The 19,196-nt window shown below is 49.0% G+C and overlaps 1 protein-coding gene across 7 annotated transcripts in view; it reads left to right on the top strand.

Moving 5' to 3' along the window:
- Positions 1–19,196, top strand: part of LOC146197878 (leucine-rich repeat flightless-interacting protein 2) — an 80,640-nt gene that overhangs the window by 28,580 nt on the left and 32,864 nt on the right. Inside the window, exon 1 of one of the 7 annotated variants that reach the window (XM_084593154.1) lies at positions 6,925–7,071. The exons of 4 other annotated variants lie outside the window; for them this stretch is intronic. In XM_084593154.1, coding sequence (XP_084449280.1) covers positions 7,000–7,071 — 72 coding nt within the window. In that variant the 5' untranslated portion in view covers positions 6,925–6,999. Of the gene's footprint in view, positions 1–6,924; positions 7,072–18,404; positions 18,609–19,196 lie in introns of those variants that run through there. 2 more of the 7 variants (XM_084593155.1, XM_084593158.1) reach the window with 2 other exon arrangements.

Raw genomic sequence — 19,196 nt, forward strand, 5'->3', positions numbered from 1 at the left:
GCCACGTGATTGGTGGAAACACCACCACCGGATGTCGCTACCACTTCCATTTCCGCTGTTTCCATCAATTAGCTGACTTGAGGAGGTAACGGCACTTCTGAAAATGACGCTGACTTGGAATACGGTCCCAGATGTCCTCCAACTAACAGTGTGGAAAACCTGCTATGCCTAATGATACATGCTCTTTGGCGTGGATACACTTCGTTAGGTGTGATGAATTTCATGGGCGCGCGTATTCAGCCTACAGCGCGGCATTCTTGACATTATTTTCGTTGTTTGAGCGAACTTCCTTCTCAGGTGTCTCTTCTCGTTAGCACGTTGCTTTCGCAGAAGTTCCGCATGCGAGCAATGTCAGCCGCGCTCTGTATAAAACCGTTCTTGCACTCACATTTGCGACTGCGAACACGTGGCCATATGGTATTACCTTCTAGAGGACATACCGCGGCGCCACATAATCGCAAGGCTTAATGACGCAGTGCAAGTGGGATAACCCGCGTTGAACTGCTGCTTTAGCATGCTTTCCTAGGCAGTTTGGCTGCGCGTTCGTATTACGTTCGTTTATTTACTGAATATACTCCTCGGTCTGGGCCGTATAAGCTTAATTGACGGAATTAAGTGGACGCTCATTCGGCAAGAAAGCACTTCACCGAATCAGCGGCTGCAACGACGATGCTCATCGGCTGCAGCATTGAAGCTGCCACACAATCAGTTATCGGTCACTGAATCCGGTTAATCAAGACTCCTCTGCAAGAGCAGTGGATCTGTGAGGTGCCTGACAGATGCTGAACGCCTTCGAATAGCTCCGGCGGAAGCTGCACCGTTCGCCTGCTCCCTTGAACGCAGTAGAGCACGCAAGCTGGACTGTGGGGAAGGCGTGGGTTAATTTTTATAGCAAGTGGGAAGAAGTGCGTTCCACGCAGCGAATTCTCGCTAACTGACTGTCGTCGTCGGCATTCGTGGTTTGGGCGATATTTGTTTGCCCGCGCAAAATAGTTTTGCTGACGCTTACCTCAGCACATCACAACATGCATGCTCTATATCCCTCGTTCCTTCGCATACTCTGCCATTTGAAATTACTACAGTACTGCAGACGCTTGCTGAGACAACTCATGCATACCGCGGTCCGTGGCGGCAGAATCTTCTAGTTCACTTCAGTGAAACTTCCGTGTAGTGCCTTCATTCCAAAAAAATGAGACCTTCTGGCTTTCGCGCGATCCTTCCTTGCTCCGGGAGCGTACTGCTGCGTGAAGAAGCCAGCGTCTTTTTCATCCTGCCAGCAATAGGTTTTTGTTCTCAAGTGATAAGCGGAAATTAAAACGACCGCGCCGTTCCTTCTGCCGCTACTCATTGAATTGTTTGTCGCCAACTCCATGGACGAAATCTTGCTCACTGAAATCTCAGCTGTACACACGAAAAATGACCACTCGCTTCTTTGCCCATTCAAATCTTGAATAATAAGTAGGATTCCATGCAAAGTTTTCGGATAGCATTGGGACTTTGCGCCGGGTTCTGTCGCGTAAGTCCGGTCACAGGGCAATAATGGACCTTGACAACAGTTTAAATAAACATCAGCAACGATGCAAGATCAAAAAGTGCAATGCTGGCGCTCGTTATCAACCTAACTACAGAAATAAACGCGACTAATAGCTTTTAAAACGCACAAATTCAATCGAGCGTCTGCTCCAACAGCAGTAAGAGGAGTCACGATCCCACTTGCTCCCCTAGTTCACTCCAGTGGTGGAGGAAGGAGGAGCGAGCGCACGCTCACGCCACGCGCAGGCGCTTCTCTTGGCTTGGAGGGCATTGCGCGGCTTTTTTTGACCTTGGAAGTTGTCTGGAGAGCAAGGATTCCGCCTTAAATGTGTGGCAAAGGTTCCACGCGCACCCGCTGCTTGAGCTCGCCGCAGATATTGTTCATTGCGATAGCGGCAAAGGCCCTGTTTTGCAGAAAATTCGGTGTTTTGAGCGAAAAATCACAGATATGGTTCTCGCTGCTAACATGGCTGGGTATGGATTTGTCGGCGCGCTTGGCGACGTCACGAGACCAAGAGCTGCCAACTCGGGGGGGCTTCGAGAGAGATGAGAATCGAACTTTCTAGGGCCCTTAATTGGGCGATGAATGACGACACACTACCCCTAAGCCACGCTGGCACCTCCGTGCAGTTGGTTAAAGAGAGGCTTTATATACGGTTGTCTCGCATAACTGAGTAGCTTACGTGCGGTTAACATATGCATACATTAGGTTAATGATAAAGCGAGTAGCGAAGTGGACGCACGCGAAGTGGAACCTGACGATTTCTGTGGCCAACACTGAGTTTGCGACGTCACAAATTCATATCAACAACGCAGTGTCTTTTTATGGAACTTTTTTGTCGGCCTGATCCAGAACCTGCTGTGATCATTCGTTGAACAGGGCTTGGGCAATACCGCTATCATCATCGTCATCAAACGTTATGTCCAACATATCGCCTGCTTCCCGCGTAATAAAGTCATGAGCCCTGCATTATGCCATTTTATGAACCACTTCATGAACTGCGTCGTGGTTTATACTGTATCTGGTTCCGACATTCAGCGTACGTGCGAGTGTTTTGTCAATACGGTATGTGAAACCATCGATTTGTAAATCTCGAACGTCGTTCCAGGCCATGAAATCTATTTCGGTTTCGATTTGATGTATTTCCTTTTTATGAACAGTTGTACATATAAATTTGAAAGCAGCTTGTGCCGGGGACAAGGGGCTTCGATGAATATGATGCAATCAATAATTCAAAATGATTAAATAAACCACCGGAGCTGCGTTAGATTTTTTTTTTTTTTTTTTTTTTTTTTAGCGCTGTCGCGTAAAGGCCGAACTGAAGTTTCCCCCCCAATTTTCAACATACGTCATGATTACCCCCCACATGTCCTTATTTTGTTTATTTTGCCCGTTTGTGTTCTCCGTGTTACATTTAGGGCACCTGCGCCCGGGATGCTGATATCGTGTATTCGTTCCGCTTGCTGAGCTGGCAGGACGGAGTGAGTGGCGTCATTTGTGTAAATTGCACCCGGTCGGCGCGGCTCTATGGAGAACGTGGTGCTCCTGAGGCCAGCTGGGTTTGTGCCGTGGAGAGGCGGTAGCAGGAAAGTTGGTGCGGCTTGCGTTATGGTATAGCTTTTGTGGTCGAGCCGGTGGCCTTGTAGCAGGAATAAATGTAGACGAACGTGGCACCAGGTAGTACCGTGTCCCAGTAACTGTAATTTGTTGAGATTAGGTCACACTTGAATTACAGCGTTTAGTGTTTGTTTATAGTATGATCTAGGTTATAGGATGCAATCAACATGGGGTGATGGAATGCCAGCAGAGGATATTGTCAGCAGATTTTGTTGCCATTACACCAGGTTTCGGCCTGTCGCGTAGTCCGTGGCCGCAGTCACGAATGACCTTGAACAGCCGCGAAGAAGACGAAGAACAAGAAGAAGATGATGAAAAAGAAGTAGAAGAAAAAGAAGACGAGGAAGGACAAGAAGAGGAAGAAGAACGCTCGGTCACCCGCAGCTAATGCTTTCGCTCCAAATTCGGTTTATCAGCGTTGAACAATTTCTATTTTTTTGCAGAAAGTATATATACTTTCTGCAAAAAAAGATAGGAATTATTCAACAGCGGCCTTTGTCGGCGAGTATTTCTGGTGTTCCGTGTCTTCAGAAAAAAAAGAAAAAAAAGAAGTGAATTCGTATGTAAGTATATGGTAAAACCGCTCGCTGGGAGTATCCTCTAGACAACAGGAACATCCTTCATACCGGCGAGATATTTAACGAAATGGCCTGTAATTTTTATTACTTTTTTTTTTTTTTTACAGCCCATGCCTTTCACAGAAGTCTTCCAGGAAGCAGGTTGATGGTAAAGGGATGTAGCTGCATCATTCCTCAGGACAGCGTTCACATGATTAATCCCCGCTGGGAAAGAAAAGCGCACCTCCCGACTTTTGTAACGAAAGGAGTGTTAATGAAAGAATATACACTGGGACCGCTTCTTGACATTGGCAGTGTAAAGTTAGCACATACTTTGACAAAACAACTGCACAAATACACGTGTAAAAGTATGCGGATGAGTGTCGTTGCAAATCACGCGAAAAATAAAACCCAGTCACCTTTTCATTGCCACGTGCAGCACAAGGAAAATGACGCCGCTGGGATGTGGAGGTGCGATATGGATGCTATACGTGTGTACAGTTTTCATGCGCTCAATTGAGGCACCCAGTGGACGACCCGTTTGCATATATCGTCTAGTTTGCTTCCGCACGTTTCCATAATCGTGGAGTCACTGACCGTCGGCAAAACATGACCGAAATTGGCACGTTAATGCTTCGGAGGTGGACATGTCACGTACGCGGTGTCCACCGTGACATGTCCCGCTGCATACTCCGGCTGTAATATTTCGGTTATACATTTACTACTTTGCCGTTGGTGGAGGCTAAGCTAATCTAACATTTACGAAAGTGGCCCATTGTGACTGTGCCCTACCGCGGTGGCTCAGTGGTTACGGCACATGGTCTGCTGGACCTAACAGGTGGGATCAAATCCAGGCCACAGCGGCCGCCTTTCGATGGAGGCGAAAAGCAAGACGCCCATGTACTGTGTGTGTGGCGTACGTCAGTGCGCGGTAAAAAAAAAAAAAAAAAAAAAAAAAAAAAAAAAAAAAAAAAAAAAACGAGGTGGTCGAAATTTTCGGAGCCCACCACGGCTAAGGGGAAACAGTCGAACACGACACTCAGCCTCATGACGTGTTCTCTCTCCCGTCGTGTTTCCAGTTTGTCTGTTGTTTCACCTTTGACACCAACCAAATAGCTCAGATCGTTCCTCGATCCCCGAATTTACGCGACGATTTTCGTGTTCATTCATGGTTCTCTAACACAAATTATTCGGTTGGCTTTCGCTTGTGAAACGTTTAATTTCCTTTATGAGAGGACGCGACCCGGCAAAGGTGTTGAACGCCGGCCTCGGGCCGCCGCAAGTGACAGTCGCCTCGCGAGCACGGCGTGCCCGGGCCTTTTGGGCCCCGACCGACAAGCACCCGAGGAGGAAGGCCTCCCAAGCCTCTTCAGTGGTGGTGGGATGGGGAGGAAAGTGGAGACTAGATTGACATGCCCACACCATATGGGATATAGAGCAACGACTCTCTTCACAGTGTGGGCATTCGGGTTTAATATTTTGGTCGTAGCGAGCAGCCTGGACCGGACACCAGAAAGTGTTGGTTGTGCAGCTGTCGCAGAGCGCTTTCGTCGGTCTTCGACAGCCCCTTCGCCGGAGGTGGGTACCGTTGGTGCCGAGCTTTGCAGTCGTCAATAGTTCCTCGGAACTGCAGCAGCGCTCGGCCTAGCTCGTCGTCGGGGGATCGGAGGGTAGGTGCCCGGAGGATAAGCGCGCTGGCACCGGCATTTGCCGCTTCATTCTCTTGTGGTCATTGATGGGCTGGCGCCTACACAATACCCCTAGGCGGGGTTCCATGTCGCGGACCGCATTGTAAAGCAAGCGGTGAGCCAGTGTGCCCACCTCATCGCGCATATAACTTTCACAGGCGAACCTCTAGTCGGTTATGGCAGTTCGGCATTGGAGGTCAGAAACCGCGAGGGCAGTTGCGACTTCCTCCTGACTCACATCGACGTTAAACACGCGTTTTCTTTTCGGTGCTGGCGGCTTCGTTGCGTCGCACATGCTTGTATAGCACTGCGGTGAAGTTTTATACATTTTACAGTTAATATTTTACAGTTAATATTTCACAGTTAATATTTTACAGTTAATTTCGTGTACGCCAGCTGATGATGAAATTTTCAATCTTTACAGGAGCGGCGAAATGCCGGCTTCCGACAAGGTGACAGCGGTCATAAGAGACTGTGTATTAGTGACAAACGCAGCAGTAGTCGGCGGGTGGGTTTCGGTTTGGTTTGGTTTGGTTTTGGGGTTTAACGTCCCAAAGCGACTCAGGCTATGAGAGACGCCGTAGTGGAGGACTCCGGAAATTGCGACTACCTGGGGTTCTTTAACGTGCGCTGACATCGTACAGCACACGGGTGCCTAGCTTTTCGCCTCCATCGAAAAGCGGCCGCCGAGGCCGTGATTCGATCCCGCATCCTTGGGCACAGAGGTCGAGCGCCCTAACCACTGCGCCACCCCGGCTGGGTTTCACTAGTGAATACAGAGGGAAAGGCGTTGTTAAAAAATTTGAGCACGCTCTCCAAATTACGAATGATGCTATGTTTTGGGTGCTGATCGTTTATTATCTGCCAGAATTTTCTAGGATTATCAATCACAAGTTTTGGACGATGGGCATGAAAAAATGCATGAAGCACAATGAATGCACAATGCATGAAGCATTGTGGACTGCAGTTAGGTATGCGCGATCCGCTATATAGTATTTTTCCCATGCTCAAGCGTCGTCCTTTAGTTTCGCAGCACGCAAGAGCTCCTTATGTAGCTTCTTATGCGCAGCCGGCTACAAGGGCGCCCTGTTCCTTAAATAAGGCTCGGACTTTTTCGCGCCGTGTCTTAACACCACTCTGATTAAATCTAGGCTGGATAAGTGCCTAGCGGTAGGCGCGGGTACAGCCTCGCATGTACGCAGCAGCGTGCTAGCCAAGTGCTGGTGCGTGAAGATAACCTAGCAGGCCGCATCGCCAAAGGATCTATTCTGGCCTTCTGCTCCCCGAGGCGGCCGACCGCGTGGCAGCGAGGTTAGCGACCACGTTGTGTTGCGCGCGCGTTCTTCCTTTTCCGGATTCATCGCTCCCCCACTCATCCTTTCGCCAACGCGCGTCTGGAGCTAGCCGCGGCCCGTTTCGACACGGAGCTCGCCACCGCAAGCGGGTTCCTCAGAGCGAAGTGCTTCTGCCGGAGGGGGTGGCAGGAGGGGGTGGCCTGATGGCGACGCCAGTGCGCCCTCGCGGCGCGGTCTGAACCCGCTGTCGTCTGCGCGTCGTCGCAGAGGGGCTCCTTCCGCGTCCCAAGATAGGGCTGGCATCCGGCATGGTACACCAGGCCGGCCTGCTCGCTGCGCTGGACGAGCCGCCGCGCAAGTTCTACATCCGCAACTACCGCGTGAGTGTGTGTACGCTGCGCAGGCATGCTGCTGCCTCCCTGCCTGGTTGTCCCTCCTTTTGAAGCGCCTACCGGACGGATGCACGCCGCCAGACCGCGGCGGTGGACGCTGTCCTGTCTGCCTGTCTTGCAGACAGCAGCCTTTCCGGTGACAGCCGCCGCAAGAGCGTGAAAATGGCTTTGCCAGCTACCTTGTTGTTTTTCACTCCGATCGTTTCCAGTGGCTGGTCCGTAGCTGTGCGGTAGTGACAGCCGACACAGTCCACCGTCCGCATGCCATCAGCTGCTCGGTGGGCGACACGTGAACGCACCAGCATCCATGTAGTGAATGCGCTGGTGGCCATCGCATGCTTCGTGGTGCGCGTTTCGTCAGCGGCTTGTGCCTCTTCTTCAATGTTGCTCTTCGGGACCTTGTGCGGCGGGCAACACAAACGCCTGTGGTGCTGCCTTCGCGGTGTGTCAGAAGCGGGGCGCGAAGGCAGAATGGAGAGGGCTCTTGATTTAGCCGGATATCCCGTTACGCCTCGCCAATAACCGGTGTATTAAGGTTATGTTTGAAAAAAAAAAAAGAAACTGGTGTGGGTCGTATATTCAGCTCGGATTTCAAGATAGCATCATAGGGGTATGCTGCTGATTCTTCAGTATCCGTGGCGACGTCATCGATAGCCCCGCATAACTTCCATGGCCTGTCCGCGTTGTCCGATCCACATCATCGGTACTTTTAGGCGTGCTTACCGAACTGTTTAAAGTTCCATATTCTTACTGGCAAACACGGCTAGCTCCTCCATCAAACCGTGCCCTCTTTCGTGACTTGCACTACAGTTCGCGGCCAATTATTACACAGTACGCTTGGGCTTATAAATTTTTCTCACGCGGTCCGTAGGAAGAGATTGGGGTTACGTTCATGCTGAACGCACCAGCGGCATACACGTACAATATTCTTCGCGGCTTCAGTTAGGTTAGGTGCTGCAAGAGTTTGTTCACCAAAACAACTCCGCAATATGGCTGGACTGTACTCGTGGTCTGACGCACACACGCACGCTTCACGTGAGCCGTTTGCGCCCATGAGGCTTTGTGAACGTGAAACCATCAGCAGTGGGACTGTTCGCAAACGTTATTTGAAGAGGTTGTTTTTAAAATTCGTCAGAGTTCTAGAAAAAAAGAAAAAACAACTGCATTTTCTGGACGCCCATGCATCGTCCGGGAATGCACGTCTCTTCAGGCTACCACTCCTTGGATCAAGTTGTCGTTTGTGCAAGAGATATTTACGGCGTGCCGGCGAGCTCTTTACCTTTGCGCGCGAAGATTTATGCTTGCGGCATGGCGCGCGGGCCATCTTGGCTGTCGACGTCGAAGCGGCTTTGGGACGTACAGCACACTGTCCCGATAGGCATCGGTGCTTTCCCAAAACCTCTGATCGGTTGCTCCCTCGCCGCCTATGGACGCTTTACTCGTGGCGTGATGCGAGGAGGAAAAAGAGAATAAATATACTCCGACCGCTGCTTCGTTGGGCCGTCTCGGTTCGGATGTTTTCACTTGTCCGATGTTGCTCTTCGTTGAGTCATCGGGAACGGCGGTTTTGAAACGCTGTTCTCGCTCGTGCCTTTATATATTTTGGCGGGTGCTTCTGTTTTACTCACCCTTTGCCTGCTACAGCGCTCGTTTGAACTGCGCCGGCGAAAAGAAAAGTAGACGCTGGGCGAAGTTCTAAAATACCCCTGGTCGGTCGGTGGGAAGCCGTTCTTCGGTTTGTCCCGCCGCCACGCACCATCCGCGACTCAGCGTTTGTTCCACGCAGTGGTGGGCCGCCAGACAGCGTTTCCTCATCGACGTGGTTGTGACACGGTGCTATCTGCTCGTGCCAGCTCTTTCCGTGCCGGTTTTTCTGTTCTCTGCTCTCGAGTCAAGAACGGGTTCGGCGTTCCTTAGGCCGCCATGCGGCGAGACGTTCGAGTAGTCGGCGCACTTGTGGTTTGTCGATTTCAACGCACACTGCATGCATTTAACTTGACGGCCGGACCGGCGAAAAGTCCCGAACGCTGGATGTAGGGAGGCGAGCATATCGGCGCCTAGTGAGCACGCGCAGCATTCGTTTTAGAGCCTTCAAGTTTGCTGTGAACGCCTTTAATGTGGGACCAACCCGAACATCGTAGATGTACCGCAGAGCGTCAAGTTTCACCCCTTTCTGCCGGACCCTTTTTCGTGTAAAGGGATCACATGCTCCTCGTCGATCGCTTTCAACGCTTCATTGATGTGCTCTTCATCTTTGCCATCTTTAGGAATTCCAACGACACAATAAGGTTCCAAAATCGCTGACATCCAAATGTAGGTTGGTGGTGCCCTTATCAGGATAAAGGGTATTGTACAGTCGTGAGCAAAAGTGGTATGCAACATTCAGCCAGTCAGCTAGTGACATAGCTAGGGAAAAGAACATTGAAATGCCATCTAGCGACAGCTTAAGGGGCAGCGACAGTGATACATGCATGTGAATGAAATGGGGCACTGCCACTATTGCCTCGATCTTACATATATCTGTTGCTAGATAAAGTTGGCACGCAATTTTCTGGAGCTTTGTCACTGGCTGATCGTTGTACACCACTTCTGCTCACGACTGTACTTCTTCGGCCCAAGATCCGGCCTGACAAAGCAGTCTGGCAGCCGCCCTGCTAAGATGAACACACCATTCCTGTGGGTGTACTCTGGTAGTGGTAGCACCTTCATGAGATTATTGAGCAGTAAATGTCACTTCCACAGGCTTTAAAGGGATATAGACAATTTCTTTAGACTCGTGTTTTATTCATTGTACTATGGCTTAAGACATTACGCGGATCACCACATATTTCCCTACGACCGCGAAGTAATATGCAGTTGATTTTTCTTACCTGTTTGTTTCATTCAGCCGAGCGATGGTTGTGACGTCGAAATCGTCTAGGTGAGGTGAGGGATGAGAAAAGAGCTATATAATTGTTCATCGAGCGTTTTAATTCACTGCAACTCTAAACGCAGCCTGCTCCAAGAACATGAATTAGAAGCGATTCTATTACTGTTCTTTCATCCCTCGCGTGGCATCGTTTGGCTGCTTAAACCGGAACAGGTGAGAAAAGTACGAATTATTTAGTGGTCGTCGGCGAAAACCAGGGGGTGATCCATATGCAGGAATGACTTCCGCATCACTAACCAAAAGGAAAACGAAACCAAAATTTGATGTCTATACTCCTTTAAAACTTTGTCCTTATGTTCCTCCTGCATAGCTTCCACTCAGCTGTGCGCATTTCTGTCGTCGTATCGGTGCATTTCACTTCCGTTGCCCCAGTTTGAACGTGTGACGTTCGCGTGGTCACTGAAACCAACGTGTCGTCATCGGAGAAGTATCTGCATGTATACAGTATAGCCACGTGGATGGAACTGGGAAGTGGCGCGAGCGTAGGGAATGAGGACGGCGGCGAAGAACGTAGCCGCAGCATCGTTTGTCCGTTGAATATTGGTGACATTTAGTATAGCGCTACCGCTCACCGCTACTTTCTACCGCTACCGCACGCCGTCAACCGCGCACGCACTGGTTGGCTCCTGAGTCGTGAATCCACCGGCATTTAACTAGGGAGCCTACATGTTGCGCCTACAGTTAACGGGAACGTGGCGCCATCTGTCGTCACCTGGGTGATCTGTGCCTGCGTACTGACGCTCGTCCGGTAGGGGTAGACGGTCAGCGATAGCGCTAAGCTAAGGCTCTATTCACTCTAGTTGCCAGCGAAAGCGTTGTGCTTAAAAGACACTTTGAAAGGCAAACAGCGCAAAAGACGAAGAAAACAGGAGCTGAACAACCACTGGACAGGCACGCACGACGAGATGAGTTTAACGCCCCAGACACGGTCTACAGTGACTTCTCTAATAGCTGTATCTGTGGAAAAAAAGAAAAATAATATAAACAGCGCTCGTCTTATGGTTGTTCAGCTTCTGTCTTCGTGTTTTGCACTGTTTGCTCTGTGTCACCGACTCGCCCGTTTGACAACATAGAAAGAAGGCATGCCTTCGATCCGCTTGTTGCTTATGGTGGCTTTCCGTAATCTATTCGAATGAATGGTGGATCCCGTTTGTAATGCGCAGGCACCATTTCTGGTCAAAGTTTTGTCATCGCCATTTCCCATTGCTCTCGAAAAAGGTGTACGCGTATCATGTTTTTTAAAAGCTAAATGAGTTGGGTGCATGCTTTACTTTATTTATTGGCGGTGAATCGCAGCACTTGCGCTGTTTGGAGAGTTTTCTAACTTCTCTTGGGTAGGTGCTCCTTGGTGATGCGCTTGCAGGCTTGTCGTCACTGGTGTCGTATTGCTTTTCAGATCTGCGCTTATTGGCGAAGGGTTGGATACCTTTGATCGTTTTCTTTTCTCGGTCGTGATGCAGTGGCGGTCCTAAAGAGGGCGGGGTTGCGGAAAACGTCCCCTTTCGGGCTTTGACGGTGTATGTACAGTCTTCGTCAAAAGTGTAGAGCCCAGGGAGTCTGCTTCTGAGCGTATAGTGCATTTCCAGTGTTCTGAATCTCTTGATGGTAAGATTTTGTGCCCTACCATCTCCAATGGGAAGGACCTCCACTAATGCTAAATAAGCGCCACTACGCGGCTCAGAAGCAGACTCCTTGGGCTGTACACTTTTGACAAAGGCTGTGCAAGGAATTTCGCAACGGTCATTTTTCAAATCAAGACAAATACTTCCGAAGCAGCAAGCGTATAGTCAGCGGCATTAGAATCAGCCGTTGGCAGTAATACGATGGTCTGATGCGGCCCAGCCAACTCGATCGACTGCTAATTTTTTGTTGCGTCATATGTTCTGGTTCCGAATGGCTGCGGAACACACGGACCGACGGGAAAGGCTTTTCCCCGGTCGTCCTCTGTGTGTCGCTGGTCCAAGAGGGCCATGATAGACGCGAAGCGCTAGTATATATGCACACTCGACAGCTTGAACAATACGTTCTTGAATGCAGCAATGCGAAAAAAAATTGGTTAATCACAAAGAGCTTACCTACAGCACACCGAAACAAACAAAAATTAAGAGGACGCTCAAGTCGCCTTAAGGCTAGACACGATAGCGCCTTTAACACTGCCTTTTCATTCTCCGAATTTCTGGCAAAGTGTTAAAGTTAATACTTAACCCTGGGATCGCCACTGTCATGAGTGGTTACGTTCTGTTTGTCTCGATATTTGATTCTTTGAGCCAATTATGGAACGGTTACTTGGAATTAGTGGTTGCGGGGTGAACATTAGCTCTTGCGATGATGTGCGTTACGACTGACCAGGGCCTTTGATGCCCATGTCAGCGCTTTATGATATCTTGTATTCGAATAGCTAGCTTCGTCATCGCTTGGAGGACTTATTGCGTTGTGCTGCTTTTTTGAAGGATAAATATCGCTGACAACTTTAACGAAGAGGTGGCGATAAAAGATTGCGGGCAATAGTTCTCGTTCTTTTTCTGAGTTTTTTTCGTGTAGTGAAAACCATTAATGCCAGATAGCTCGCGCCGAACGTTCGTAGCGTTCGCCTGCGAGGTCCGCCTCGTGGTTTACGAACTGCATATGAATTAGCCCTACTGTAGAAGCACCGCATTACTTCAGGCGTGACATTGGCCCCGAGTAGGATTGATGATCGTCGGTGTTGCCCTTCATACGCTGGGCTCAGTACTAAAAAGCGAGTCTCGGAGAGCTGTTTGTTCTGGCACTCGGAGGAGGATAGAGAAGGGCGGAGTCCGCGTTCCTACCACGCAGCAGCGCGTCCTCACCTCTCAGCGCCGGGCAGGGCACACATGTCACCGGCAGATGCCGGCGTTGAGTCAACCGCCAGGCTCGCGGCGTGACGGACGGCTGGGAAGGCCGCGCACGCGATAGAGCCCGGAGGCGTCCCGTGCGCTGTGGGGGTGCCAAGATCAAAGCCGCGACTCTACTAAGGGGCTCTCGCCTGGAAGCAGCAACATTTGGAATCACTCCAGAGGTTCTTTTAGTGTTGCAAACGCGCATAAGGCCTCCCCCTTTCTTTCCCCACTCCGGCTGCCGCACCGGGACAAACTTCACCTATATCTCCTGCCGAGACTGTGTGAGCGTAGTACAACGCAGAACTGCAGCAGTGCTTATCTTGCACTGCTGTGTGTGTGCACTCCTCCGTGTATGCAGCGGCCAACCACTGCAGGGTCATGTGCTCGGGTTGATCCATTCTAGGCTCGCTCGCACCAGTGAGCAACGCCTTCGGGACAATGGGCGACCATTGTTGGGGGACCACGAGGCAAATATACGCTCATCGATGGAGCTGGCACAGCACTGTGAAAGACATATGCTAAGAGCGCCCGAACGATATAAAAAAAAAAAAAAATTTCTTATTAAATTGGAGGCTCACTATAGTGTAGATCGTGTAGTCGTGTTTCCCGTGTACCCAACGCTGGTACTGTACCGGGGAAGGGGAGGAGGGTGCGCGGTGGCGCTGCCTTACGGGCATACTGCGCATTGGCAGCAGTCAAGTGTAAGTGTATGCTTAATGTACGAGTACGTCTCCGCTGTGCTGACACTTGCCGCCATGGTGAGTCCGGCCGAAAATGCACGTTCCCTGACTTGTCTACCGGTTGTCCGCTGCGCTGGTTTTATTATACCCATCACATTTTGGGACAAGTAATTCATTATACTTGTATAGGTGCAAGTAATTGCTTAAACCCGCATGTAATGCCCAGAGGTTTTGAAATTTTGCGACCTAAAACTGGGTTGTGGCGTTGTACGAGGATCCCAACCAGGGCCGGATCAGCGGTGATGAGGGCTCGGTTTAAAAAGAATTAAGAAGGCCCCTATAACCTCCCACAATCTTACCCTACTCCTGTTGTCATGTCTAAGAATTTACATGTTTTAGAATTTCAAGCAGAGAACGCACGCCATATTTACTCGAAGGATCTGTGGACTGCTTACGAACATCGCCTGAGCATTTACTTCCCCGCAGAGCACACGGACAGACTGGCATCTAGACTGAGCTACTCTAGGAAATTACAGGGCACGCGATATCCTCCCTCAAAAATCAGAACGCGCATTCATAAAAAATAAATTTCTCGAGTAGATATTTTCTTGGATAATTCGATTGCGCCAGACGATTGGCTGCGTGTGAGCGCAGACGAAATAGAGATAGGTCTGGTTTATACGCTGTTCTCAAATGCTTACCTTAAATATACTACAAATAATCTCATAGTTCATAGACGAGCTTCATCCAGCAAGATGAAGCTCGACTTAAACAGTATTTCTGCGCGCGCGCGCGCGCGCGCGCGCGCGCACACACACACACACACACACACACACACACACACACACACACACACACACACACACACACACACACACACACACACACACACACACACACACACACACACACACACACACACACACACACACACACACACACACACACACACACACACACACACACACACACACACACACACACACACACACACACACACACACACACACACACACACACACACACACACACACACACACACACACACACACACACACACACACACACACACACACACACACACACACACACACACACACACACACACACACACACACACACACACACACACACACACACACACACACACACACACACACACACACACACACACACACACACACACACACACACACACACACACACACACACACACACACACACACACACACACACACACACACACACACACACACACACACACACACACACACACACACACACACACACACACACACACACACACACACACACACACACACACACACACACACACACACACACACACACACACACACACACACACACACACACACACACAGCACGCGGTGTGCGTGCGCGCGCGCACGTGTGTGTGTGTGTGTGTGTGTGTGTGTGTGTGTGTGTGTGTGTGTGTGTGTGTGTGTGTGTGTGTGTGTGTGTGTGTGTGTGTAAATTATATTTATTACTCTAAGCATTGGCATAATGCGGATAGCTAAATATTTTCGATAAAGTTGCGCCTGTGGAAAATGGCTTCGTTACTGAAATGACACAACATTAGTTTTAATACGCTCAAATAATAGATAATATATATTTACATAGTGTGTGCGCATTTACAATGTATATTTAGGCTTTGTAAATATATATTTTTTTTTAACAGAATGCAGCGCACTTTTGCATGCATCATCTCCTGGTCTGAATATACACAATAAATTTGCATTTCATGATACAGAAAATGCAACTCGACGACGGTCGGAAGAAATAGGGCGGGCACTTGTAGCTCCATTTTTAAATGCATTATGAGACAGCGTTAATGTTTTGCCGGTTCCCTATGGAGATCCTCGTTGGCGTACATGCACTTTCCTTTCAAAGTAGGGTAGACACTTTAAGCCGTCCTATCGCGTCTACAAGGCGAAACCTAAGCGACCTAGTTTTTCGCGCATAAAAAAAAAAAAAAAAAAAAACGTGTTTACATAAACAAGCCAATTTAAGTTTAAATATTTCACAGGAATTTAACTTTTAAATGGGCTGTGTATTGTTACAATGTGTAGGAAGTGAACGGTGCATACGTTTCTGTTTTCGAGCCTTCTGCAGGGAGTTTCTTGAGATCTTCAACATTGGCGCGCTTGGGAGTCTCCGTCTCCACACTCAGCAGCGGCAAATTTCTGAAGCGGCTGTCACCTATGAGCCAGCGTAATCTCCAACTAATAATTTATTGCTTTTGTCACAGCCTTGACTGCTTACGTTCGGATTAATAAAATACGAAACTGACCTGAAGCAGTGTCCCCGACTGAGCGAAAACCCTTCCAAACATCAATGAAATAAGCCGTTTGGCCAGGACATGACAGGAACTGGGGCTGTAGATGGGGTTAATATGTGCTGCCACCGTTTTGCCGACGACCGATGTTGCCAACGGCTGACGAAGTAAAACCTGGCTCCGATTTGTGTAGAATCTACGTTGCAGGGCAGATGTCGATCTACTTTTTATGACACTCTGCCGAGTTTTGTAGAGGAATTAAGACTGCCGGAAGATTTCGTAACACCGGAAGTTAGCGAATGTAGTCATTTGTTATATGTATGTGCTGCATATAGTGACACTATCAGGCTGGGCTAGTTTCGCGAATGGATTTTGCTCCCATATCCATTTTGCACGTATTGCCGACAGTAAAAGGCCTGTTCTCGAGAAAAAAAGAAGTGATTGTGGTGCTGCTACTTTGCATTTCTGGCGTGTCTCCGTAAATATCTGACCACTACGCCTAATTTTATTCCGCTAGCTGATATCTAAGCACGCCTGCTTTTTTTTTTTTTCCCCAAGTTAAATGCGCCTGTTTCGTTTTTCACCATCCCTTCCCTGCCATCAAGCTGTCCTAAGCACGCACGAAACGCGTTCAGGCCGAGACAATTTCGGATGATACTTTGAAGTCCAAATACATACTCCGCTCTTCCTCGCCCTATGAAAAACGCTGAAACTAAAACAGCTCGCTGTCATTCACGTAGCACAATTGTAATTGCAGTTCGCACGTTTCTGTAGTTGCCGTTTTCAGTAGCTGTTCCTGCAGCCGCGAAGTTCAAGGCGTCGGTGGCCGCTTCCGCTTGGAAGCATGGAGCTGCTTATGTAAACAAAAAAGAAATATCTATTGCTTTAAAGAAAATTGGAGTTTACCTCGAACTCTTGGCCGTCTTCCCAGACGAGTAGTAGGTAGCGCGAGATCACACTTGAAGTTGTTAAGCGACTCCTGGAAACCTCCGTGGTGTGTGCTGTCTCGTGGCTTCAAACAGGCGCAGGCAGCCTTTGTCGCTTGGAGAAGGCTCGCGTTGATCAGCAGGCGAAACACGATAGCATTGTGGGTGTATTCAGGAGGACCATTTGCTTTAAACTGGTGTGACGGCGAGTGTTGCCAAGATTGTTTTGTAGTTTCTTAGGGGTATGTACGCCATGGGGCATGTATCAGTCGAGGTCAAACTGTCTGGCCGTTTGACCTTCAAAAAGGTGGTGTGACATTGACCTAATTAAGTGCAGGTGTCCACCCAAAAGTATACTTTGCCTTCCTTTTCCCAAACCCTAACAAAGAAAAAAATATGAAAAGAAAAATCGCATATTGAAAAGGCAGTTTTGTAGGGGCTACTTTCAAGGCGGAGCTTGAACCTAATTGAAACCATGCATAACCATGCCTATCTCTAGGTTCAAGCCATGCTTAAAACGCCACAATTTTTGCAGACGTACAGTGAATGTTCGCTGGTTTCACCGCCCGGTTCATTCGAGTTTGCTGGCGGTTTAATGCTGTCAGGGCGAATTCCGAGCAGTAATCAAAATTTTCGGTCCGCTTGGAATCTAAATGATCGGAATTCGATTCTGTACTATCCTCCCTTTTTACAGTGCGCTACAGCTAAGGTGATCATTCACTGGGATGGAAATTTGAAGTGCTGCTTCACGTTCCTAAATGGGACAGCCGCGGCTTCATGAGCTTGTGGGATTTGTGATAGAGTACATGTTCGAATGCCGCAGCCAAATGATGTTAAACGCCTTTTTTATTATTATTATTATTATTATTATTATTATTATTATTATTATTATTATTATTATTATTATTAGTAGTAGTAGTAGTAGTAGTAGTAGTAGTAGTAGTAGTAGTAGTAGTAGTAGTATCGACGTTCACCAGTAGACTGTGCCGGAATATTGATCGACGAAGGGGCAGTTGATAGTTTGGGCTTGGGGTGAAAGTTCGCGTGTGCTTGTCGTTTCGTTGGACGTTGTGGTACACGCGACCACTGGGATTGGTGGTCGCGTGGCGTCAGGATTTACATTAAACGCGTCGTGCTCTTCCATGAACTCCATACATGAATTTTTCGCGGAGGTAAGTGACTCTAAACGCCGCTTGCGTTTGTGCTGACCGTGGCTCATGTGAGCTAAGTTGGGTTTATATTTATTCATTTTATTTGTAAATACGGTAGTCCCGTATATAACCTCGTATAGTTTATTGCTGTTAATTTGAGATGCGAAGGAGACGGCGCTATGCTTAAGCAATCCCCGCCTGCTGTCTCGCGCGCGTCCTTTATAGCAGCGCTTGAAAACAATAACCGCGGCCGATGTTTGCGCGTTTAACTGGTGTTTGGAGCTGCATGCGTCAGTTGCCGTGCGGAGCTCTGTGCAGGTGCGTCGTACGTGCGGCGCCCTTCATAACTCGCGCAAGGCCCCTCAAACGGGCTGAGGCCATCCCGGCGTTGCTGGCGCCGTGTCGGGAACCCCGTGGCACCGAACAACCAACCGGGGCTTCCTGCAGCGGCAGGGTAGCGGCTGGCTTCCGGAAGCATTTCCGCCCCCATCACGCGACTGTCGCGAGAGTTTGCGCGCGCACCGAAGGTTCTACCGTGTGCTTCGCTCACTGTAAGGCCCGCTGTTTCGGACCACTGTGTGCCGTCCAAGTTCTGTGACGCTCACTAGCTCGAAGAAGCGTTCGTCCGGACGTCTGGATCGCCGCTTACATCTGTCGCTCGACCCAAGAAGCTGCTTCAGCATGAGTACCTACATTATTTTTCGCTTTAACTGCGCCGAACGAAGACTACGCGTTTGCTTGCCATTTGGCAGAAGATGCGTTGCATCTCCAATGTGTCTGAATGTGTATTGAATGCACGGTGCTAGGTTACTTTTCAGCGCTGTGGCTGTGTGCAGCAGGGCTGGCTAGCATTGTCTGTATTGTAAGTGACTTTGCTGAGATCAGGCTTACTTTATCAGCTGACTGCGTCACGTTGATTTCTGCTGAACATGGTCGTTAGGTATGGTGTCCGTTCACGCTGAATGTTTTCTTTTGCCAGGGCTATAACTGTCAGCCGCAGTTTGTCGTTGAATGGCGCCTGAAAATCGAGCCGTAACTTATGCTGTCGTTACGTACACGTACGGACAGTAGTAAACAGAGCGTCCAGTCCATGAAAAAACTAGGCACCCTAGAATGATGATGATTATGATGATTTGAGGCCATTTGTAACGGGCGGATACGGCATATATATTCTCGCTGGTTACATAAAAAAAAGGAAAAAACACGAAAAAAAAAAGAAAGAGAAAAAGGACAGTCACAAAGCAACGAAAACATAAAATATACAATAGGCACT

This window comes from Amblyomma maculatum, chromosome 2, assembly GCF_055883805.1.
Source record: "Amblyomma maculatum isolate TAMU_Amacu chromosome 2, ASM5588380v1, whole genome shotgun sequence".
NCBI classification, from domain to species: Eukaryota; Metazoa; Arthropoda; class Arachnida; order Ixodida; family Ixodidae; genus Amblyomma; species Amblyomma maculatum.